Source organism: Centrocercus urophasianus, unplaced genomic scaffold, assembly GCF_019232065.1.
Source record: "Centrocercus urophasianus isolate 14NV4802_14NV808 unplaced genomic scaffold, USGS_Curo_1.0 seq_1, whole genome shotgun sequence".
NCBI classification, from domain to species: domain Eukaryota; kingdom Metazoa; phylum Chordata; class Aves; order Galliformes; family Phasianidae; genus Centrocercus; species Centrocercus urophasianus.
The window spans coordinates 1,055,770-1,081,202 of NW_024884141.1; the positions used below are offsets into that span (position 1 = coordinate 1,055,770).

The 25,433-nt window shown below is 37.6% G+C and overlaps 1 protein-coding gene across 2 annotated transcripts in view; it reads left to right on the forward strand.

The window, feature by feature from the left end:
* DLG2 (discs large MAGUK scaffold protein 2) overlaps positions 1-25,433 on the forward strand; it is a 730,880-nt gene that overhangs the window by 388,421 nt on the left and 317,026 nt on the right. For both annotated transcript variants that reach the window (XM_042839962.1, XM_042840043.1), the window contains one exon: positions 6,973-7,097. In XM_042839962.1, coding sequence (XP_042695896.1) covers positions 6,973-7,097 — 125 coding nt within the window. The remainder of the gene's footprint in view (positions 1-6,972; positions 7,098-25,433) is intronic.

Sequence of the window (25,433 nt, forward strand, 5' to 3'; positions counted from 1 at the left end):
CAACAGTACCTTGGGAATTACCATTTCCTTACAGAAATTGTTTGAAAAAGAAAAAAACAATATACCCTTTTAATAAAAATAAGATAATTCCTAAGCCAACATGACTGTCAGAAAAGTTTGCAGTACTTACACGGAGTGAGAAGGTGCCTTGCATGAATTTATACAGCAGTGGAAGCTGAAAAGCTTTAGGATTTTGACGCATGTATGTCAAACTCTGAAATTCTGTCAAATGCATGCCAAGTCTGTCCTGACTTCAGAGGACATAATTTGTGTTTGTTGTAAGGTGCTTTGAAATTATGCATGAGTGAGAAAAACAGCTCTGGTTATATTAAAGAAAGGAAAGGATTTACTGAACCTGTGGACTGTTAATGCTTTTAAAATGCTGAAAGCTTCTTCTTATTGACTGTTAAAATAAACATAACTTTTCGAGCTGTACCAAATAACAAAGTAGTTGATAGGAAAAATACAAATCACAGATTTGGTTCTTTGTTACCTAATTAGCAACTTTTTGCCTTATCACTTTCATTCAGTAGTTTTCAGCCCTCTACAGATGTATGTTACTGGTGTCCTTTCCCTTCATTTTTCTTCTACAAGATATAAGACTTCCTACAAAGAAACAGCAACAATTGTAAGCTCACAAAGGCAGCAAATGTCAACTGTTTTGATTCTCTTTTACATGGTCTCATTAATGGCTTGTATACTTTATGTATAAATGTAGGCTTTCACCACTCCACTGCTTCTGTATTTTCTTTTTTGCTGATAAGCTGTAGTTCTCACATCCTAATGGAAGAGTCATCATACATTTCTTTGATGCTATGTTTGGACTTAGGCTTGCTGTGAAGAGGGAAAAAAATCATAAGGACTTAACGTCCTTACTTGGCAAAAACTCCCATTTAGATCAGTGGAAAGCTTTGCAGGCTTGACTTGTGTCAAGATTTTAACTTACATATTGCTATTTATTTATTATTTTATATTTATTTATTATTTACATAGTTCAAGGCATTACAGATTTATTAATAGTGGGTTATATTCCTTAATTCTGTTTGTACTCAGCAATGGTGAAGCCTCACATCAAGTAGTGTTTAGTTTCAGGCCTCTTGCTACAAGAAAGACACTGAGACTCTAAGGCTTATCCAGAGAAGGACAACAAAGCTCTGAAATGTTTGGAGCACAAATCTTACAGGGAGTGGCTGAGGAACTGGGATTGTTCAGTCTGCAGAGGGAGAAGCTCAGGGGACACCTTATTCCTCTCCACCAGTGCCTGAAAGGAGGTTGTGGTGAGGTGAGGGGTTTGCCTCTTCTCCCAGTAGGATGAGAGGGAATGGTTTAATTTGTGTCAGGGGAGGTTCAGGTTGGATATCAGGAAAAATTTCCTCTCAGAAAATGTTGTAATGCATCAGAGCAGGCTCCCCAGGTGGATTGTGGAGTCACTCTCCTTGCAGGCATTCAAAAACCATGGAGATGAGGCACTGAGAGACATAGGTTAGTGGACACAGTGGAGACGGGTTGATGGTTGGACTGGACCATATTAGTCTTTTCCAACCTTAATAATTCTCTGATTCTATCAATAGCTAAGCAAAATGACTCCCTTAAATTTTCCCTAAGCAAAATAACTCCCTTAGTTAAACACCCTTTAACTAAAAAAAATAACAATAACAATAATACAAACATAACAATCATTTCAGGTTCAGAGTCTGCAGGAATATCTTACAATGTGAAACGGCTCTCAGCCTCTGGAAACCATTCAGGGTAATGCAGTACCTTGTTCTATATTGAACTCAATGAAACAGGCTTCTTGTTATGTTGTCATTATAGGATGAGGTTGCAGCAATAATTAAGGAAATTCTGTGCACCTCGACTCTGTTATTTTTCTAACTTAAAAAGTGCTTCAAAATCATGTCACTTCAGAACATTACCAGAAATTGTTTCAAGAGCAATTAAGTAATTAAGTCATTCAAAAAGAGTCTCTTAAGATAGTGTCAAAAATTGTGTCATCTTACTGATTATAATTAAAAAATTAAAAAAAAAAAAAAAAAGGATGGAAAACAACTTCTATACAATTGTGGTATGCCAGTTGAGTACTGTACAGTACAGAATACTTGACCCTTATATGGGAAACAACTCTGTTTTTGTACACTTCTCATTTAATTTCTGTGTCTTGGGTGTATATTCTTCTGCAATTTTGTTAAAGATCATATGGCTTTCTATATTCTGCGATCAGACTCTGCTGTAAGGTGAAAAGCAGGAAAAAGAAAAAAATGAGACAGATGAAGGAGTTCATGTGCAGAAGCACATGGAAAGCTGTCATCCATGGAGAGCTGTACTGCCATGGGAAAAGAACTTTATACGTTCTTAATGTTGACCTAAGTCTATTTGAACTCTAAGTCAGTGTGAAGCACGTTTAAGGATTACTCTGTGATGAAATTGAAATGCTGCAAACTATAAAGATGCAGCCAGCTATATGGCTGCTCACAGTGGTGTATCTAAGGAGAGGAGCTCAAGATGAAGGCTAAGTAAGAAGAAAGATGGGTCTAACGGCTATCCAAAACCATTACCTGCTAGGGATTCTCATTTTATTTTTGTGATCTTTATGTTGGCAGTTTAACAAGTCTTGAGGGAGGAGATTCAAACTGGCCAGAACATGCAAGTTTTGTGTTTTTTTTTTCCCTGGCGTGTGAATCATCCATCATCCATCATCTGACCCTAAGTGTCGCTTTTCATCGTTGGCAGGAGGTACAGCATAAGTCTGAAGTGATGCTGTGCCTATGTCAGAGGCAGTCTGCTTCTCCAGGATCAGGAGAATAGTGGACAGGCTTTTTTCTTTCTCAGGCTGAGCTTGAGTGATCCTTGTGGAGGTGGAAAGCCCAGAATGAGAAAGGCATAAATAAAGCAGGCTTGTGTAGGAAACCCTAAGAAGAATTGATTTTCCCTTCAGATGAGAACAAGAAAGAGGCCTCTGGGGCTGGGCTGGGAGAGATTATTTTGATTAGGTTGTTTTATCAATGTTTTTCTGTTTAAGAAGGAAAGCTGAACTGAGTGAAAAGCCAAGAAACTAAGGCAGTATTATTGATTTGAGCCAAAATGGACATGTCAGACTTTGTTCCACCTTTTGCAAGGCTGAGACTGACACAGATTTGCAAGTCGGTGAGAAATTAAACTGAAAATTAAAAAAAATATATAAAAAAAATACAAAAACAAACAAAAAAATCTATTGCTGACTAATTTTTGCAAGTCTTTCCAGTATAGTCAGAAGCTAATTACATGAGGTTTTTATAGTAGTAGTAATTGGAAATTTGAACAAAAGAATGGGAATATTTACGTCAAGTGAGAATTGAGCATAAAATGATTTGGATCTGGAAAAATGTATTTATGAATGATGATGTATGAGCAGTGTCACTGAAGTTAGTATATCTGCTTGAGACTTTGTCAGATGTTTTTGGTCTCTACATATGTTATGGTGTTTGGGGGTAAAACTCCTCTATCAAAGAATTATGAAAAAAGCAGGCAAGCACATTGAGGGTTAAATGTGAATCTAAGTGAAGGAATTCCAGTGGAATATCACTCACGAGAAAGACTTCCATTGATTTATACCTCTTTCTTCTGTATCGGATGCTATTAGTTACTATTAAACCATTCATCTGCATCATCAATGAGCCTTTGAGCTCATTGTTAATTTGCTTTGTAAGCATTCAGGAGAAGTAATGCTTGGAGCAGAAGGAGAACACTGAGTTAACATGACAGATATTTATGGGGAACCACTCCCAACTATGAGAGTCACCATGAGAGAAAGCATGAATGTATCACTGTGGAAAATGCTCTGGCTAAGTGACGGTTCAGCTGTTTGGGGCTGAATGACTGCAGATATTTTCAAAGGGAAACACAAAATGGCTGGGAGCTGGAGATACATGAATAAAAGGCTTGGAAGTTGTGAAGATAAAGAAAAAAGAAAAAAAAAGTCTGGGATGGGGACAGAGTTGATGGAAAAGTAAGGGGTAGGAGATAAGACTTGCAGAAAGATTCAGAAACTGTCATGCTAGTAGACTTAATTGATACTTGGAGTTACAGCTCATTAACTACAATGAGTTTCTAATATAACAAACATATGCTGATGAAGCTGTTCACTAAGAAGACAGGGTAATAAGGGGAAGGAAGGGACCTGAATATCAGTATTGCTACTCAGAACTGAAGTATGATAGATTTTAACCATAATGTTCACATTACGATATTTTTCAACCCAAGGCACCTAGAAGGCCAATTACCTGGGAGTGATGGCCACCATGTTCCTAGCCTTGTTGACCACAATCTGAAGTGCAAAGAAAGATTTGTCTATGGAACCAGTACAGACCCTTTAAGAGCTATAATGAAAGAAGCCAAAAGTGTAACTGCTCTTAACTTAAGCAACTCACATTCTGGTGCAGAAAAGCCTTGCAGCAATATACCTAGGTGCTGAGCCAACTACTGTGTGAGAGCCTGTATATCCTGTTGATCAAGTCAAGGACTGCAGCCTGAATAATTGCTTGAAATTTTCTGGATACATAATGCCAGTGAGAAGTGCTGCCCTCCTCTTTTAAAAAGTTATTCCTAAGGGGCAGAATCAGAATAGTATTGCAGTATAGCAGATGCATATTTGTGGATGAATGTCAAGGGCTACCACTGATTCTCCTGAGAAGTCTGTAGCAGTTTTACCACATCCCTGCTTACATTCAGTACTACTGCATGTTTTCCCTCTAAAAAGTAATGGCAAAGAGTATAGTAGGAAGTAGAAAGTGCAGAGAAAGTGTGAATCTTTTTCAGAAAGTATTTCCTGCTAAGAATTCTAATGAACTTGAAGTGAAGACCTGTACCAGCTAAGCACATCCCACATAACAGGCAAGCTTTGATTGTTTTTAAAGCTCTTCAGACACTCTCTTTTATTATGATATAACTGTATGTATTCCCTATTCAACTAAAAATTATATCCACGTTTCTCCTCGCTGTCCTATTTCCCCTGATACAGGGATTTGGAAACCTACCTCTTTTCAGAATAATAGGTTCTTGTATACTTTAATAACCTCCTTGGATTTAAAAACAAAATCTACAATTTTAATTTAATGTTTTCTTTCTTTATTATTTATTCTAATAAACCTTCTAGAAAGTTGTCCTTGATTTTTTTTTAGCATTGTTTTAAGGTTTTTATTCCAGGTTTCCTGAAATTTTTATATGTATGCATTTTTTTCATTCTTATGTATTGGAAGATTATCCCCATTAATAATAGAAGAACTCATAGGGAAATATTCTTATCATATTTTTAGAGTGCAAACTGGTATTGAGTGCACGGTATAATTAGGTAGTTTTTAAAATACTGGGAAAAGAACCTGAGTCTGAGATGATCCTAATGATGAAAAGTGATATTAAATTATAGATTTGTAATGCTGGCCTGGAGATGTTTATTAACTCTACAGAAAATATGTACATAATGTTATGTATTCTTATATCGGTATTATTATAGATATACAGTGTTCTGTTCTTCATTTAGCTATCTGAGCAACATTAAGATATGTGTAGTTCTAAATCCTTCTTGCATTGTAAATCAGTTTTGAAAATGTCTTCATAATTATATGCTGATAACAGAGCTGCAGATTGCATGGACGTCTCTCGAGTCATGAGAACTGCATTGCTTGTGAATGCAGAATACTGATAACAGAATTGAGAATTTGATACACTTGCATACAGGCAACATGTGAGGTTTTGCACACAAGCCTGAGCTTCTAATTGAAGTAGAGTTTCAAAAGACAGAAGTAAGAGCTGTTGTTGCTACTTTTCCTTACTTTGTTTGCCTCTTACAAGAGAGGTGCTACTTTTATTAGCTATTGTTCTCATTAGGACTGAACCAGATACGTGTCCTAGTAACAGCAGTGAAGAAAAATATCTTCAACTATCCGAGATGCTGAATGAAATAATGGGGAAAAAATAATAGCAGCAGCAGCAAACTTTTAGTGTCCTGAACATATTTCATCCACTGCAGTGAAAATTATACAATATCAGTAATATTGTAACACTATGATAACCTACATACATAACTGTAAAAAGGCATTCACATGATGAAAGCTAAAATGGTGCAATATTGCGCTGAATTTATTATTATATCACAAAAGAAAGTATCTTATCAATATATATATAATATATAATATCTTATCAATATTAATTTACATAGAAAAATGAAATAATTAATATATATTACCAAAAATGGGCTAGAATTGCTGGTTAAAATTATGTGATAAACAGTGACTGCATGTGCAAGTGTATGCATATGCATGTATGCCTATTTATGTCTCGTTATATTTCATAAGTGGTGGTAGCAGTACATAGAATTATTGAGTAGACCTTCAAAATGAATATTTCCAACATTCCCTTGTCGCAAATCAGTAGAGTAGAAGAAACACTGTTTTGTTTTGTTTTGGTTGGTTGTTCTTGTTTGGTATTTGTTTTTGTTGTTGTTGTTGTTTCTTTTTGTTTTATAAATGCATGTGAATCTGAACAATGATCTATTTCTCTATTTTCTACCAAAAAAAAAAAAGTACTAAAATTCTTCAGAGCCAAATATTACTCACTGTTTCTGTTTATAAAAGAAGGGCCTTTTAAAAGTCTTTTTAGAGCTCTGAGGTGTTTTTAACCTCTAGCTCTCATTGACTTAGATAAATTCATGTTGGAGTTCAGAGGCTAATTTATGTGACTGTTTGAAAAGAAATTTAGGTCAAATCCCGTTTCTGTAGGAGCATCCATTATCTCTGCCATTAACTCTGGGACTTCTTTATTTTTTCAGCCTCCGCTCTTTAACTGACAAGTTATTCTGGCTTAGTCATCCACCTGAAAGTATGATGATGCCAAATAAAATGCTTTCTTTAAACGAAATAGGATACTTAGCTCATCCGCCGCAAATAAGTTCTGTAGAAATCTCGCATTTCGTGATGTATTCTCTTTACTTTTTTTCAGGGAAATTCTGGTCTGGGGTTCAGTATTGCTGGAGGAACAGATAACCCACACATTGGGGATGATCCTGGGATATTCATTACTAAGATTATACCAGGAGGAGCTGCAGCAGAGGATGGAAGACTCAGGTAAAAGTTAACTCCCTACAGATATTTAGAAACAAAATACAGCACTATTACAGACTGTCCTCTAGGAGTCAAGTGTGAACTGTCTTTCATGGAGCCAGAGGGACTAAATGATACGACAGGTTTCCTTTCTGCAAAGATAGGAAAACTGTTTTAAGTAGTGTAAAGCAATTGAATAAGTTTAGTTAAAACCTGTATAAAGGGATGTGTGTTGGTTCTACCTCCAGCTTTGTACCAATCATTTCAATTAGTACAAGAGATCCAAAGGAGGAGGAAAAAGACATTAGCGGCAAGAAAGTCTTGATCATTATATGTTCTAAACTGAAGAACTATGTACTGTTGTTACTTACTAAGACAACCAGCAGTTCTCATACTACAGAGGCATTTCTAAATAGCTATAGCTATTTGTAGAGTTATTTGCTCCCTACTGCTTGACTGTGCTGGTGAGGTATGCTTAATCTGCATTTCCAAATTATTGTTTTATTTTTTTTTCCATCTGTGCAAATATGACAGATATGACTATTACTATGTTCTTTCTTTTGAGTCACCTCCAGAAGGTGAGGATCCTTGGAGGTCACTTGGAATTTGTGGTTCTCAAATGCACTGTAGCACTTCTCTTAAAACAAGATACCACAGAATTGCTGATTATTCCCTTTCTTAAGGATTTAATACAGAAAGGGTTCTGACTATCATAGACACTGACATTCATCTGTCAGTTGTGAAGCCTGCTGATGCTCCAAAAAGGCAATTTAACTGGATAGACTTGGGATACAATTCTGAAGCTTTTATGATCTCAGCACTGCAACCTAAGCTATGGGAGCCTTTGCCAAAAGCGGATGGCCGAAAATTCACAAAATATGACCAGATGGTAATAACAACATTTTTGCAAAAGTCTTGTCCTTTTCCTAATTCAAAGATAAAAGTATGAGGCATTGATCAGTTTTAGAGCAAGTTGTGAATATTTCTTTTTTGAAAATAATGTTATTTTTACTAATATAATGATGAGGAGTCAAGGTGTTTGGCAGAGCCTGGAGAGCTTATGATCTAAATAAGACTGTAGAGAAAAGGAAGACAAATAATTTCGTCTAACTTTGTGACTAAAGTGCAGCAATCTACCTCTAAGATGGTCATCTTGGAATCCCCTAACAGTCAGTGAAGACAAACTTAGTCATTTCTATGTCGTGATTCATCTTTTCCTAAAGTGAATGTCTAAAACAGTAGTGTTTGGAAATCAAATTTGACATGATGAAGCACATACAATGTGCTAAACCTTACTACAAACAAGAAAGAATCTTTTGCAAAAGAAAAAAAAGATCTTTTAATAGAGTTTTTAATTACTTTTGAAAGCTTTTCTAGTTTAAGCTATTAAGAAGACACGCATCACTGCATTTATTTTTCTTACTATCCTTATATGAAATCAAGTATATTGTGATTCATTGCTATGCTAATTAACTACTGTAAATTTAACTCATGATTATTTGGTAATTACTGTGTTGTAAAAGTCTTAAGAAGACCTTCTAAATTCCCAAAAGATGTACTAATGCAATTCATTAATCCATATTAGGATTAAAACTGGGAAGCTTTGTATTTTGCAGTAGAAGTTTATCTTATTACTGAGACTTTACTAATAGTCTCAGGATACAGTATTTCTTTTTGACATTTTGAAGTAAAATGTTATAATTTAAATTTAACACCAGTAATAAAAATAATTGCTAGCTATATATTTTGGTGTGGCACTTTTTGCTCTTCTTTTTTGAAAACAGAGTTTCTTTACATCAAACTCCTCTTTTGTTAGTAAGGAATATCCAGACGCAATTATTTATAATTAGATCAGTATAACATTTTTTTTTAGTTCAAAGAAAATGTCAAGCATCTCAAAATATGTTTTAGAAACCTGCCATTAGAGAAATGGATTGACTTAATTCTGTGGGTTTTACAGATAGTAGTAAGAAAATTTCAATTTTTTAGCTGAATATCACACGGTAAGAATTATTATACTGCGTATTTTGAATTTCTTCTTGGTAACTGTATCCTCCTCAGTACTCATAGGATTTTATTTCCTGTCTCAGTTTTCCTTGAGCTCTTATAAAATTTTATAGTACATGGGAATTTGCATTAACCTGTCTTTCCCACTATTACAGTCAAATGCAAGCTACCCGGTTACACTGTTAGATAATATTGCTCTTTCAGAATTTTACATAATGAAAGGGCAGAAGTTGTTCAAAAACCTCATTGTGACTTCAAGAAAATTTTCAATTTGGAAAGCAAGACAGCTACTTCTATAGTGGCCATGATTGGGATGGCTAATGGTTGGAATAGAAGATCTTTGAGGTCTTTCCAGACTTAATGATTCTATGATTTTATCATATAAATAAGCTTGAAAGGTTTTCGATGGTGAGATTTTATTTTACAGGATTCTCCTAGAATCATCTCCTCTGATGTTAGCAAGGAAAAAATCCTGTCATGTTTTAAGAACCACCTGGAAGCGTATGTATCATTGACCTTTGTCAATAAGCCTAGATATCCTGGGGCTGTCTTCACTGATATACATGATAAGTGTACATATCAGCAAGGGCCACCCAATAGGATCATCAGCTCAGTGATGTACAGTATATCCACCAAGAAATGCGATAAGCCATGTTTCTAACAGCATCTGTAACAATTCTGTAGTCCTAGGAATCCTACCTGTGATTCAAAAATCTGATTGTTACTGTGTATGTGACTTATACCAAAGAGTTTATTTACAGGAATGTGAGCATTCCTTCCATAAATGAACAATTCCTGTTTATTTACAGGACTGACAGCTTTGAATTTAAATGGTTAATGTCCAAGGTTTATTTTGGTACTTGAGCTTGAGCTGCACTCAGTAGGAAAGAGGGCTGATGTGAAAAGTGAGTCAAAAGGAAGAAAGTGGTTGTGCCTGAAGGCACATTGCCCTGGTAAGCTGCCTGGACCTGTAGCTATTTCATTCATTCTTTCTTCTAGGAAACTGGTTTCAAGTTTCTTTCCACTTGTGAACCTATCAACCTTATTTTCTTGGTAGTGTGATTATTTGTAAGGAGAACTTACTGAACCACACAGAGCAAACTGCATCTACTGCCAGTTATCATTGGCAGGTTAATTAGAATCAGCACATGTGCCCCAGCCATCAAAATTTTATAGCTTAAAAACTATTAAAGGTGTGCAATATTTGTCTTTCCTTTGCAAACGCATCTTTCCTGGTATTACTTTACTGGTTGTCAGCAACTTTAGGGTTATGTAAATGCAGCATTTTTAAGGCATGCTGCCTTGTTCTACCAGCATCATAATAGTCAGCCGCAGTGAAGTTTTTCCCCTGCTCTCAAAGTGATCCGGTGTTGGAAAAGGAAAATAACACACATGCTAATTGGAGGAGACAAGAGTCTAAATAACTTGCCCTCAGTTATCTAGTAAGTCAGGCAGAAAGCTTGGAATAGAATAGTGATTCCCTCTCTCCTATTTCTGTGCCTTACGGGCTTTTGTTAAATGCCTACCAGCAAAGGTTTTGAACAAATTAGATTTATATTCTCTTCAGTTATCAACTAACCCACTGTGATGTGTCAAAGGATTATAAATTCACCTAGATCTATGTAGTAAGAGAGAGGAACTCTGAAGATAAGATTTCTCATGGATATCGTGTTCACAAAAATAACACTGAGAAAAATGAATTGAAAGGCAAAGATTGCATTCTGATCAGACTGTTTTTTCCTTTTTAGTATTTCTGTGTCTCACTAAAGAGGAACCAGGGAGGAAACACTACAAGTTCATACTGTTCATTCAAAGCTTTACAATTAGAATTAAGAAGCACACTGGTATAGCTATTATATGCAGTTTGCCTGAGAAACTCAAAGGAAAGAAGAAAGGAAGAAACGTGCCATGTCTCTAATCCGGCTCAGGGAAACTGGCTGTATTTCACCATCATTGTATCAAAACAGAAGTCTGTCTGCTCTGTGATTCACTGCTAAAATTCCTGTTTGTTAACTTTAGATCTTGTATTAAGCTTATCAGTACCAGGTCTGTGTGCCTTGAAAAGGCATAAAGCTTGTTCAGGATGTTATTATAATTACTGTACTGCCACAAAACACTGATTCAAATCTGTACTGTTTACAGGCCTCTGTCAATGCTATTAGTTCAGTACGTAATTTAGTAGTAAGTTAATAAAGAGACATTCACCCCATTAAGTAAAACATGCTTGCTTTCCAGTCATAAATTACATCACAAATTATTGACTGCTCATTCTGTCCTGGTTTGTGTTAGGAAGTTTGATCTTATTAACAGTGTTTGTCTGTGTACCTGTGCATATAGCTTTTTGAGTTACTGTGATATAAAATAGGTAAAATTATCACAGGAACCCTGCATGAAGAAAAGGCAAGTCACAAAACAACTGAATTTTTATGTGTTTTTTTTTTTTTTTTTTTTTTTAATTAATCATTGGACACCATGACCCACATTTTAAATTATCAACCTACATTTTTGTTCACCAATGGAATATGTTGCCATTAAATTCTCTCTTCAGCTGCTTTCGCCACTTCACATTTCTTTTGCTGAATCTTTTTTCTTCTTTTTCTCTACATGAAGTTAGCATTCCTTATTTGGTACTGCAGACCCCCATTATGTCTGTGAATTTGATTGTTCTGCTTTTTCTACTTTGAAAATAATTTGATAGCCAGCTAAAAGAATCTCTTATACTGGAAGAAATGGGAAATGATGTTTTGACAGATAAATTTCTAGGTAAATGAAATAAAATTTAATGGAGAGAAAAGCCATGGCTTTTATCTGTCATGTCGGCTTTGAAACTGATGAATTTTAATGGCCTCTATATAGACTATAATGATGGACATTCCTGAAGTTTTTTTGTGGATTGTTTTTTTTTTTTTGATGTTTTGCTTGTTTTTACTTCTATTTTTAATCCACAGGATTAATTTCTGCCCAAGTAAATTTCTGAACTGTCTCCCACTCACTGAAACCACTGCTTGTGAATAACAAAAAGCAAAGTAGCACAATATTAGGACTTTAGTTTTAAAAAGCTCTTTGCACGAGGTTTTTTTCATGCAGTGGTACTGAACTGGTCAATGCGACTCTTTAGCAGCCATCCCAGCAGAAATGTCAATAGCCCCAGAGTGCTGCAGCAGCAGAACAGCACTGTGCAGCCAAGTCCAAGTGATTAGTTCATCAACATGTTTGCACTGCTGCTGCAGTTATGAATTTAAATAGCTCGGTGATAATTCATCTGGTGTAAGAAGACTTCTGTGGTTATGCACCTTAGAAATCGTTAGCTCTCTATGGAGTGTAGCATTAGTCAAGGAAAAAATATTTCACATCTGTTCCTATGGTTAGCAGGTGTAACCCTCCAGGGTTGTGCCGAATTTTTCATCTCTCTCAATTCCCACTGAATCTGAAAATGAGATTTGGGATGAAAAGAGAACTGGGATGAAAAGAGAACTAATTTTCTTTTTTCTTTTTTCCTTATAAACAGCAAAGGTTTGATTCTAAAACTTTGGAGAAAAATCTTGGTTGACTTTTTGCTTCTGACATCCCAAACGAGAAATCCTAATGCATGGTGAGACAGAGAGTCTGTTATTTCATGCACTGTCAAAACTCTCGGCTGCTGTTTGGATAAACATTTGGACTTTCAGACTCCAGCCAAACTCTGTTTCCTGCCCATTCCTGATCTCTGTTGACACATTCCTCACTCCACTCTTACTACAGAAATTTGAGCCGGGATTTTAAATTTATGTCCCCAAAACTTGCATGCAAGTTTGGTATAAACCTCGCAAGATGCAGGAGTACTTTGGGTGTGTTGTTTTGCAGACTTCTGCGTGTTACTCTGAGTTACATCATTGCAAAAAGCAGGACTTTTTTTTTCGTGTACTCTAAGTGCAGAGCCTAATGGCACCAAACGTTCTGAAGCTGCTGAAGTTTCTTACAGAACTTGAACGACATGTTTTTCCCTCTTTCATTTTTTTAATGCTACACCTTTGTTTGGAAGAGCTCTTCTTAATCAAACCAGAGCGGAAGGGAGTGTTTTCTACTTGTTACTGCAGGACCGCGTAGTTTTCCTCTCAACTTGCTCCGCCTGATCTGTGGTAACACTTTTCTTCTTTTGTGCTGAAGTTTCCCCATTTGTAAAATAGGTACAGTGATCATTATCTTTGCCTCACAGGGCTTGTTGTGAAGCTGAAACGAGTTCATATTTGCAAAGCACTTTGAGCGCCAAAGATGAAAAGTGCCTGTAAAAATACTGAACGTGGAATTGCCTCGTGGGTTATCTGTTGTAACTGGTTTTCCTGCACAAACCTGAATATGCTTCAAACAGCACTAGTGTCAGGTGGGAGGATTTTAACCACGGGTGAGGAACAAGCAAGCATTTGGTGTATTCAGCAGCCGAAGCGTACCTAGGGCCCAAGGCAGCACCTCAGCCTTCCGTGCTCACCGGGGCATCACTGGAGGCTCTGGGTCTCAGAACCCCCCCATGGCACCAGAGCCAGCCAAACTGGAGGACTCAGAGGGTAAGTGAGGCCTGGCAGATATCCCTGCGTCCTCCACACCTATGGAGACTGCCCTGGGGCACCTTCCACGACCTGCAGAGCAGCCTGCAGCTGGGAGGAGCTCTGCGGCTTCCTGGTGCCTCCTTCATTCATCTCAGGCTTTACAGGGCTTTGTTTTCCTTTCCCATTTCTTTATCCCAACACCTCCCTCTCACAACGTCCCACAGCTGCCTACACCTCCTTTTTCTACTTCGTTGCCTCCCCGCTGTCCCACTTTGGCCTCTGGCTTTGGAGACAGACACAAATATTCAGTCTGTGAGCAGAAGTTTTCCTTCTGGCCACCATCAGAGGCTGCCGTCTGTGCCAGCTGCCGGATCCAAAGTGCTGACAGAGCCTGGGCGCCCTCAGAGCTTCAGTGCTTGTCTGCTCTTGGCAGTGGTTTCAGAAGGAGAGCATCGCACCAGAGGCAGAGAGACTGAGGATAACTGGGGAGTTAGAGAACGGACGGAGGAATGGCAAAATGTGGTAAGAGCTAAGGATCCCAAGGATCCCAAGGATTTAAGAGATGAAAAGGGTGGGGGGAATAACTTAATTCTTATTGTCATTTTTGAGGAATGAATGTGAGAAAAGTACTTGCTGCATACATGTCTTGTGGATGAGGTTAATAAAGAAAATCAGGCTGAACTTTGAGAGCCTGTTGTGGGGAATCCTCCTGCCCATCCTCTGCTCCCCCTCCCCATCCTGCCCTCCTTGCCTACATTAAGCTGTCTTCTCCCTGTCATGAGATTGCAATCAAAATCAAACGTTTAAATAACGACATGGGCTCATCAGGCCCAGCGGCTGATCAATTACTCACCAGGCCAGTGGTTGCTAACTACCTTTGGCAGAGCTGCTGACCTCAATCATCTAACTCGTGTGTCTGCTCTCCACTCCTTCAGATCTATTGTGTTCAGTAACTTTGTACTTGGTTTTAAGGAACTGAAGGCAGGAATTTCAGGTCTGATAAGTAAAAAATGGTCTTTTATGGGTGGAAATATGTTGTTTTTCATCTTTTATTCTGGTGTGTCTTGGGAAAGGAAGAATTCATCCCTGGCACAGCAGTTTTACCCAGGCATATGTTTGTGGATCATGATCACTAACTCTGCTTCAAATGAATCTTGCATATTCTGAGGGAAAGAGAATCTATAGGAAATGTCTTAAAAGAACAATATGTGAAGTAAAAGATCATAAACTCTGTACAGAATTACTGCAGGTGTAGTTAACCTAGCAAATGAGAATTAATTTGCTTTGAGTTATGCTAACCAACCGGTACTTAGAAGTTTGATGCAGAAAATCGTTTCACGATAAATGAATTAGAACATCTGTATTTCTAAGTACATCATATAGTAACAAGCTCTGATCCTGCCTTCAGGATATTTGTGATGAAGGAAGAAAAATAGAGAGGTTCTCCTACTATATATGTGTTTAGACTTGACTTTTCAAAAAAATTTATGCTTGAATCTGTGTGTGTGTGTAAATTGAATGAGTGCTAGCTACTCCTCCCTCTCAACTCTATAGCTACACCCTGCAAGATGAGTTGCTTTTAGCTAATGACTACTTCCCATTCTTTAAGTATGTGCAAAGGAGGAATAACCAAGTGGGTTTTTTTTCTCTTCTCACTCCACATTAGTTTTAAGCATCCCAAACACCTCTAGATTTCATCAGACAAATAAAGAATGACAGTTTTTACAGTGTTGTTGTTTGCTTAATTCAACTTTGGAGCAGACATATGAGAAACTGTGGCAGTAATTTTTTTCCCTAAAATGAAGATGAAGATGTAGACAGTGATATTCAGAGTTATTGTGGAATCTGTCATTTTTTAGCTCCTGGATATTGTTAGCCATGTTCCACGTGGTCACCATGAATAGCTTTCAAATACTCCTAAGTCAGTACAACGCAGTAAGCATACAGTTTCACGAAGCTTCAGCTTTTGTATTCAGCTTTGAATAATTATAATAAGGTCAAATTAATGTTCTGCAGTTTCAATGTTAAAATTTTACAAACACATTCACTGTTATGGCTAAGAATTGACTCAGGTTAACTGCTTACCAAATTTATTTTGGAAATGAGTGATTTAAAATGTAAACCCTTAGTGCATTAGGCAGTAGAAGATTTTTTTAGAGTTTTCAGTTGTGGGGAATTGTTTAAATCATACATTTATTCAACCATTTATTTACTTGACTTGTAATTGATCAAATAAGCTGTTCTTTAAGTCTAGTGTGTCTGCAAGCATTTCTTAATGGGGGGTTGGCTGCCTAGCCTCATAAAATATTTCTATCTTCTGGTCTGAAAAGACTTCAGCATATTATACTACAGCTGAGCAAACACTTCTTGATACAAAAGGAGGTCCAGATTTCTTTCAGTGACAAAAAGAAAAGAATAAGTCAAAGCTGCCTTCATTCACAAAAGCAGTGGTTAGATCAGTTTCAGCTCACCCCTGAAGGGAAACGTGCATTCTCCATCCTTCTCTCTCTGTAGAATATGAGCCCACAGCTTTCAGAGAAGTTATCAGATCAATAAACTGGAGGCACAAGGAACAAGATGTCTTTTATTCTTTCCTCCCAAAATTGTTTCCCTTCCTGAAAGACAAGAAATATAAGCTGAGTCAGAAAGGTTTTGCAGTGAGTGTGCTGTTTAGAGAGTCAGGTACAGGTTGTGAACCGGAGTCTTCACTCTGGATATCATGAGGAAAGATCAGGGGAATCTACATTAGTTTCAGGTGTTGATACAATTTCTGTAATACATCTAAAGTCGAAGAAAGAGGCAAAAATTATTTTCAGTCTTGTAGTGCGGATGCTTTCCTCAATAATGGGAGATTTTTTCTGCAATTTAAGGAAAGCAATACATTATATAAAGTGGAGTAGCTTTAGTGGTGGAATCATTTTTCTAGGAGGCGATTGTGGATAATAAGGCAGCAGATGGTTTTGATTTTTGCTTCCCTAACTATCATCTAACCTTTTATTTTATTTTATTTCATTTTATTTATTTATTTATTATAATTCCAAGAATATTAGAATGAAAAGACTTGTTTTAGCTTGACTGGAATTTTTTTTCAGTGTAAAACAATGTCGTTTCTGTCAAGAAACAAAGCATAGTAAAAACAGCTTTGACGTGAACTGCATTTTTTTCAAAGTTCAGCTGTACTTAAATCTGTAGGTACATCTGAGAGGAATTCAGTTAAATAGAAAGATGGAGGGGGAGGGTGTCCATCTCCAAAATTTTATCACTCATGGTAAGCACTGTGATCATTAGATCAGCTGCATGCTTTTGGTTTGAAAAGTTTGTCTACCAGGGCCTTTACTCCTATAATGAAAAATGAGTTATCAAAGGCAAGAGATTATGTCCCATTTCCTAACCGCAGGAGAGAAACAGAGTATTGAGAATGACTAGGGATGAATGTTTGCTCTCTGTTCTAATGACAGGATTTGAGGACAGCAAATAAAGATATTTGTTTATTTAACTGGATGTTAAATGTAGGTGGGTTTTGAAAACAATTAAATGGATTTGTGGAACCTATCCTGGGCTTTTAAATTTAAAAGAGTGATTCAGGAAACGCCAAGTCATCAGCATCTGAAAATGTGTTCTGGGTAAATACTGTGTTAGGCTTTTCCTATACCATTTTTTTTAAAGAAACAGCAGGCCCAGTGGACCTCGGGCCTGGTTTATGGCTTCATGTGGCTTTTATGTTTGCAGCCATGGAAGCACCTTAATTCACACATTTTAGCTCTGATCTCCCCTGAAGCATGATCATCAAGGGGCAGCAGTGTTCCCATTGGGCAAAGGACTGGGTGGATTCCTGTCCCTTGGGGGGATGTGGTTGGTGAGGTTTGGCCAGGGAGCTAGCTAGTCATGCAGCCATCTTACACTCAAGGACCAAGGTCTCAGATTTTAACCTGTAAGAGAGGTTTTTGAGTTGTGGATCTATGGTTGTTTTTTTCCTAATCTTATTTCTCCTAGTGGCCATTAATGGGCCCTCTCTTGAAATCAGTTCGATTGTGCAGGAGCTCAAGCTACCTCCAAATGAACTCTTGAGTTCCAGAGTGTCATAATGTGGCATTTTACCCATTATAATTGGCTGTAGATATATGGTAAACATTGTTTCAGATGGCTTTCCATGCTAAATCTACTGCTGTCAGTGTATGTGCTGGCGTGGCTCACCCTACTTTGGATTTCACTATACCAGTTTGATATAACATGAATAGTCTTTGGGTTCAGACTCTCCTGGATTCTAGATATTACCTTGGTAGATATTTTTAATGAAGAGGTGTATATAAGCACCTCCAAAGAAATAGATACCTCATAATAAAGTCACACTGCCTAAAAGGATAAAAGAATCTGCTCATTGTGGTGGAAAAGGGTTAACTGGAGGAGAGCACCATCCTCATTCAAGGAAGTTCTCAGAACTAGGATAGAACGCAGAAATGATCCAAACTATCTTAAACAACAGATAAACTGCTTTTTAGCCAAAGTTTTGCCTGGAGTGAAGTCCTACAGCTGAGCTTAAGACCTTTAAAATGTATTTTTTAAAAGAGATAAAAGAAAAAAAGCAAATGCTGATGTATCCTCTATTGAAATTGTGTGAATAGGAACATATTCAAGGTTCTAAATATATTTTCTTCTAGCAGTTTAAAGGCTGCAGGGATTTTTCCATTCCTAATTATATGGTGTGCAGTAAGCTGTCTTTTTCTGACTTACAACTTCCAAAATAGAAATTACAGTCATAGATGAAACCTAGTGAGAAGGGAGAAGAGATGCTTTGCATGATAAGGAGCTGTTGTGCTAATATTTTTTACTGATATAGTTACCAGTCATTGGCATGAGTTCCAAATCTGTTACTACTATGCAGACTTTTTAAAACATTGACATTTAGTATCTCTGCTGCATTAAAAAAAAAGCCACAAGTAACTAATGCAATAACAATGGACAATAATTGCATATGTCTTCTGACAGATCTGTAGCTGTGCTGGCTGTGTCTCCAATCTCGCTACAGCCATATGGTAAACAGACTATGGAAATTCACCATCATTTCAGGCAGGTGCCTATTCTGAAGTTCAGAAGGGTGTTCTGAAATCAGAGTTGTTCCCAAACAATTCGCTTTTAGTTTGTCTTCAAGAACTGAAATCACAGAGTCAAAGAATCGCAGGGGTTGGAAGGGACCTCCAGAGATCATCGTGTCCAACCCCCCTGCCAAAGCAGGCTCCCTACACCAGGTAGCACAGGTAGGCATCCAAGCAGGTCTTGAACATCTCCAGAGAAGGAGACTCCACCACCTCCCTGGGCAGCCTGTTCCAGTGCTCCGTCACCTCACCGTAAAGAAGTTCTTGCGCACATTTGTGCAGAACTTCCTATGCTGCAGTTTCCAGCCGTTTCCCCTTGTCCTGTCTCCATTCACCACTGAAAAGAGTCCAGCCTCGCCATTCTGTCCCCCACACCTTAGATATTTATAGACCTGGATCAGGTCCCCTCTCAGTCTTCTTTTCTCAAGGCTGAACAGACCCAGTTCACTCAGCCTTTCCTCATAGGAGAGATGCTCCAGGCCCTTCACCATCTTTGTGGCCGTCTGCTGGAATCTTTCCAAGAGATACCTGTCTTTTCTATACTGGGGAGCCCAGAACTGGATACAGTACTTTAGATGAGGCCTTACCAGGGCAGAGTAGGGGAGGAGGATCACCTCCCTCGACCTGCTGGCCACGCTCTTTTTAATGCATCCCAGAATGCCATTGGCCCTCTTGGCCACAAGGGCACACTGCTGGCTCATGGCCGACCTGTCGTCCACCAGGACACCCAGGTCCCTCTCTGCAGAGCTCCCCTCCTGCAGGTCATCTGCCAAACTGTACTGGTGCATGTAATTATTCCTCCCTAGATGCAAGACTATACACTTGCTTTTGTTAAAAATGAAATGAAAGTCCTCCGGTAACATACCTGTAAGTCAAGTTGATGTAATCTTAAGCCTTGTTGGATGGGAAGCTTTGGATGAAGCTTTTGACAGCATTACAGTAGGCATTTCAACCTCCTAAACCATCAGCGGACTTCCATATACAGGTGAGGAATTTCCTCCATTCTTTCTGGTACTATCCTACATGGCTGTTGCCTTTTGGAAGGCAAGAGTTTAGTGGTAGTTCTCCTGGACAACAGAAAAGTATCTGTGACACTGTACCTGTAATAGAGGGAATGGGCACAGGCTTTTTCTGCTGCTCCTCTGCTTCTCCTCTGCTCCATCATTTAGGAGGGAACAAGCTAGATTTTGACTTTTCTCTTGGAAAGACGAATTGTTCTTTCTAGGTCAAGGTTGCTGCAGAGATCCAAAGGAGAACACAGTGAGTTGTGGGGGCAACTAACACAGTTTTATATCACTCTCCAAAACCTCATGCCAGAAGGTGTGGGCTGAAGACTGGTGGTCTGCTGCAGGACACACTGGGTTTTCATTACATCCTGCAAAAAATCTCTACATATACGTAAATGAAAAAAACATTCCTAGGATTGGGTTTCCATCTTTGGCTGACAGTCAGGCTGATTCCTGCTGTAAGTTGTCAGGCTCAGCAGGAGCAGATTGCACTGAGCACACCCTGCTTCTCACAGGACTTGTCAGCTCAGCCTGCTCCATGCAACCAACACACAGAAACTGGTTTGCCAGTGCAGGTGGAGGAAGATTCCATCTGGCTGTATTTACTCACAGAAATGCTATGCAGGAGTTTAGTTCCCCATCTTCACACACACACACACGCACACACGCCTTTGTGAGTGGTAGAAGTGGCCTTCATCTCTCACTTCTAAGGCTGGCTGAATGAAGCCAGAAGGAGGCAGAGAGCTGCTTTTGTTAATTATTTGTTATTTATGCTCAGTATACCTAGGCGTTGCAGTGTGCATTTTTTCTTAGATGAGCAAGAAAGTGCAGGCTTTCCTCAAACAGAAGACAAAGGAGTTGGGAAGTAGGTGGGCTTGTCATCCTCTGAAGGTTATGAAAAAGAAGCTAAGCGACCTGCTCACAGTTGTATAGGAAGAGTTGGGATGTCACTAGACCAGCAATTTAATAGAAAAACATTGTGGTTTTTCCACAATTTATTTAATTGCTATTTGCCACTTGCTAGAGAATTAAGAGGATAAAGGTGTTTATCTTCTCTCTTGGATCTGCAACTCTTTGGCTTCAGTTCTTACCTTCTCTCAAGATCACAGACAGCTCTGCTCCCTCTACTCCACTCTCATGAGACCACTTCTGCAGTGCTGTGCTCAGCTCTGGGGCCACCAGCGCAAGAGCATGGAGATGTTGGAGCAGGTCCAGAGGAGGTCACGAGGATGATTAGAAGACTGGAGCACCTCTCCTATAAAGACAGTCTGAGAGAGTTAGGATTGATCAGTATGGGGAAAAGAAGGCTCTGTGGAGAACTCAAAGCAGCTTTCCAGCATGTAAAGGGGTCCCATAGGAAAGTTGGAGACGGTGTCACACTCTATCTGTAGAAATAGGATAAGGGATAGTAGCTTTAAACTAAAAGGTAGATTAATTAGGTATAAGGAAGAAATTCTTCACTATGAGGGCAGTGAAGCCCTGGCACAAGCTGCCCAGAGAAGCTGTGGGTGCCCCATCCCTGTAGGTGCTCAACGCCAGGCTCAGTGGGTCCTGATCAGCCTGATCTGGTGGGGGTGTCCTTGCCTTTGGCGAGGAGTTGAAACTGAATGGTTTTTAAAGTGCCTTTCAACCCACACTGTTCTATGATTCTATGACTTCAGTTTGTAGAAAGAACCATAATTTGAAAATGAGATCTGAGATTTTCTCCTACTGCTGTTTTATCCCGTTATTTTTAAATTGTACATAATAGTAATTATAGTAGTTTACAATGGCAGAAGGAGGCCTGAGGGTGTATATGATTTTGCTAAGGAAATTGGATCATGTGTCTAAGGATCATTATATCTAATGAAATAGTATGTCCCGTGGAACATGTGTATCACTGGCATTTAGTTTTAGCTCTGTGTTCTGTAATTGAAAAGGCAGATTTGAAGGCTACATTATTAGATTTGAGATCTTTTATTCTTCATTGTTGGTTGAAAATTAAATAAAATAATCATTATAATAATGCAAAGAAATTATATGAGCCAGTACCACTAATCAGATTTTCTACTGTATGTTTTACTTACCATGGCATGGGAAGGGTGTGAGTGAGAATTAAAAAAAAAAAGGTAGGGTAAGTCTTCCCTAACTAAGGGACTAGGCTGATTCTCCTAGGGTCAGATACTGTATTTATATTATGATTCACTGATATCATTAAGAAAGAAGAATAATCAGTCCTTTCAACTTGCCACCTATAATCTTGTGTTCCTGCTTAAAGTGCTGTGTTCTTGTGACTTCTGAAACTAAAACAACAACAAAAAAAAGCACCAGTCCCTCTTTATAGAGCTGAAAAAGATGGACAAAAGGAGAAGCAAAGAAATAAAGTGGGAGTTCAGTGCTTCCTTTAGCAGTTACCTATGGAATTTTATGTTGATTCTCCCTTAATAATATTATTTATATCTCGATTTCTGAGCTTTGACTAAAGTCCATATCAACTTTAGCTTTGTAGAGAAGATAGTAAGAAAGACATTAGATTTGATAATGTTAGCTTTTCTGCAGTAGAAAACATAACTATATTTGTGTAACCAGAGCTACCATAGTAATAGGTTGCTAATGAGTCTAGAAGTGTCTGGATGATAACTAAGACCCATGGATTACTGTAGATTCAGTTTCATCATTGTCCCATGGAACACAGATCAGTTCCTTGTTGCTGAGACCATGGTTGATTCTTTCAGGTAGTTTCTTTCAGGAGTTGCAAGTGGGCTAATGCATCCTGACAGGACCATTTGGACTTCTGGGGCTCTTTGCTGCTGTACTAGGCTGCTTTGGGTTTCTCTGCAGGGCACATATTGCACAGAACAGACTGAAATAAATAATCATTACCAGTTGTCACCTACTGTATTCTAACAAATGCCTAAGAGTTCTGCTTACAACTTGATGAAGCAATTATCAGTTTTTCAAGGATGTCTGTGCTGTTTCTTGAAATCAGTGATCAAAAAACTCAGATGAAGATAGTCAAGTTTAGAACAAAGTTGTTAGAAGCCCTTAAAGGTTAGTATTTTTCCTTAATTAATCCAACCACTCATTTGCTTTGAAGATAGCAATAGCTACTGGTAAATCTCTGTGTCCCTGACCTTCCTCCTAAAAGGCAAAATCTTTCTCATATTTATTTCATCAGTGGTAACTATCCTGGCATGATAATAGCGTGTATTGTATTTTGTATTTTATGAACCAACTTTCTTCATAACTGAATTATTTCACAAATTCTAAAAGAATATATCCATTTTGTTACAGTATTTAGGTGAGCCAGCATGCCGTGGGAAGTGTTGCCTCAGTCAATTTTCACTCAGCAGTAACCTGCCTGGGCGATTCAACTGACTTGAATAAATTTAACTACATGAGTATTTTGGCTAAAATGGAAATTGGATTACCTCAAAATTTAATTATAGACTTATACGCTGTGCTGAACTGAGATATGAAGTCCCTCTATTTCAAGGAAACAATAGCATGAACATTGTTTCTGGGGCTTATGTTCTTTTAAAATATATTGGGAATTAATTGTCTTTCTTCTTTCTTTTTTTTTTTTTCTTCCTCTTTCCTTTTTTCCTGCTTTCTTTCTTTTTCTTTCCAAACTCGTACAGTTTCCAAAATACTTTCAATTACATATTACTTTTCAAAGATACATGAGAAAATTTATTCAAGAACTTTATGAACTCATAGCATCAACAGATGTTGAGATTATATTGTCTTAGCAAGTCAAGTTCTCCATTTTGAGACTCCTTTTTAAGAGTTCTTTTCATCAAGAACTAGAGAAATAGTTTCGTAAGTATTATGAAAATCATTGCAGCTTAGAGTAAAACTTCCTTTTCTGCTTTCTTGCTCATTAGAAAGCTTTACAATTTTTTTCCAGTATGTATCTTAAGTAACTGTGTGAACACACTGTACTCAAGTATATATTGTCAAGTTCTACAAGCAGAGTGGCAATAATGTAATAGTGCTGATGCTATTAAATAAATGCTTTAATAGTAAAAATTCTCTTGTCTTGTCTTGGAAACAAGACTCGGAACCATTTCTTCACACTTGGAGTTGTTGGGTTTTTTGGTTTTGTTTGTTTATTTGGTTGGTTTGTTTGGTTTTGTTGTTGAAATAGTATAGATATAGATATAGTGTGTGCATTTCTAGCAAATTTATGATGAAGCCATAGGAATTCTATCGGTACAAACATGCATACACCTGCACGATCCCATGTGTGTGCATGTTCTTCAATATTGTACTTATTTCTAACTAGAAAGTTACATAAACTAAACAATTCATCTCTGTTTGTGAGGGAATAAAAACCTGGGGTTCCCAAAGAATACATGTTCTAGCACTAGGTGTGTTCATCATAGTAGACTGAATAGGATGATTGCTGTCAGTGTTGTTTCTGCACTGATAAATTTTGTGTAGAAACAAAACACTGAAGTACTTCCATTATGGAGCAGCTTTTTATTATCTCACTCACATTCATACAACCATAGAGTTTGTCAGGTTGGAAAAGACCTTGAAGATCATCAAGTCCCACACTGCTAGTATTAATCTGTGTATGTTTTATTAAAGATGGCTTTACTATTTTAAAGTAGATAACTCTAAATGGCCAAATTTCAGGTAGTAAAATGAGATTCCTGTTGGAATGTAAAAATCATTTTCCAAAGGTTTTTTCAGTAAATAGATATATATGGCTTACTGATTTTAGCAAGTTCAGTATGATTCCATGTCCTTCATTGACTTGCTCCATAAGATTTGCTTTTTTTCCTTAACAGAAGGCTTCGGTAGAACCTTAATGAGAGATTTAGATATATAGAACTATCTAATAGTATTGATATTTATCAATGCAGAGCACAGCATATATGAAAACAAAAGAAATGTAGCCCTTATTTTTAGTGGTTTTATAATCTTTTCCCAGCTTTTCATTTTCATAACCAATCAATAGCTAAAATCTTGTCGTTTTCATTCTCTCTATTTCAGGTATGACAATGAGAGTCAGAAATGTGTCAAGAATCAGATATACAGCAATATTTAATAGAAGGACAAAGCAGCTTAGGCTTAATTACTGTCCAAGAGAAGTAGTAGCAGGATGCATTCATGATTTATTTAATAGAATAAAGCAATTTATATTAGACCACTTATTAATTTGACAGCCAAACCAGACATTTATGCATTTAAAAAATGAATACTCCTGGCATTGAAGGAAACCAGGAAGTCCGCTTACTGGAAAAACTGGAAAATTTGCCATACAGAATTTATTATTGGAATGGGACTTTCAGTGTTGTGCCCTTCCTAAGACAGACCAATTGTCAGTTGAAGGGTATTATCAATGTTTCTCCTAGTAAAGTTTCTTCAAAAATACTGATAATACAGAAAATCTTTGGTTTCAAATAATGTTTAAAGTTTTGGCTTCATTTTATTGTGGTTTATTTATTTATTTGTTTGTTTGTTTGTTTGTTTTTAAGCAAAAATAGCAGCAAAAAAAAAAAAATCCATTCTAAGTTCTTGGAGTTAAAATAACCTTTTGTGAAAACCTCATTCTCCATTTACCTGCTACAACTTTGCAGCAATATACAAAATAGGGAAAATACTACATCTAAACAGGTAACTTTGAGGGTGAATAAATTAGTTCAGCCCCATAAAAATATAGTGACTATCCAAAATAAGATTATGAGGGATTCTTCTAGTATTCTGTAAAAAATGTATGTTGTTACCAAACAGCATATC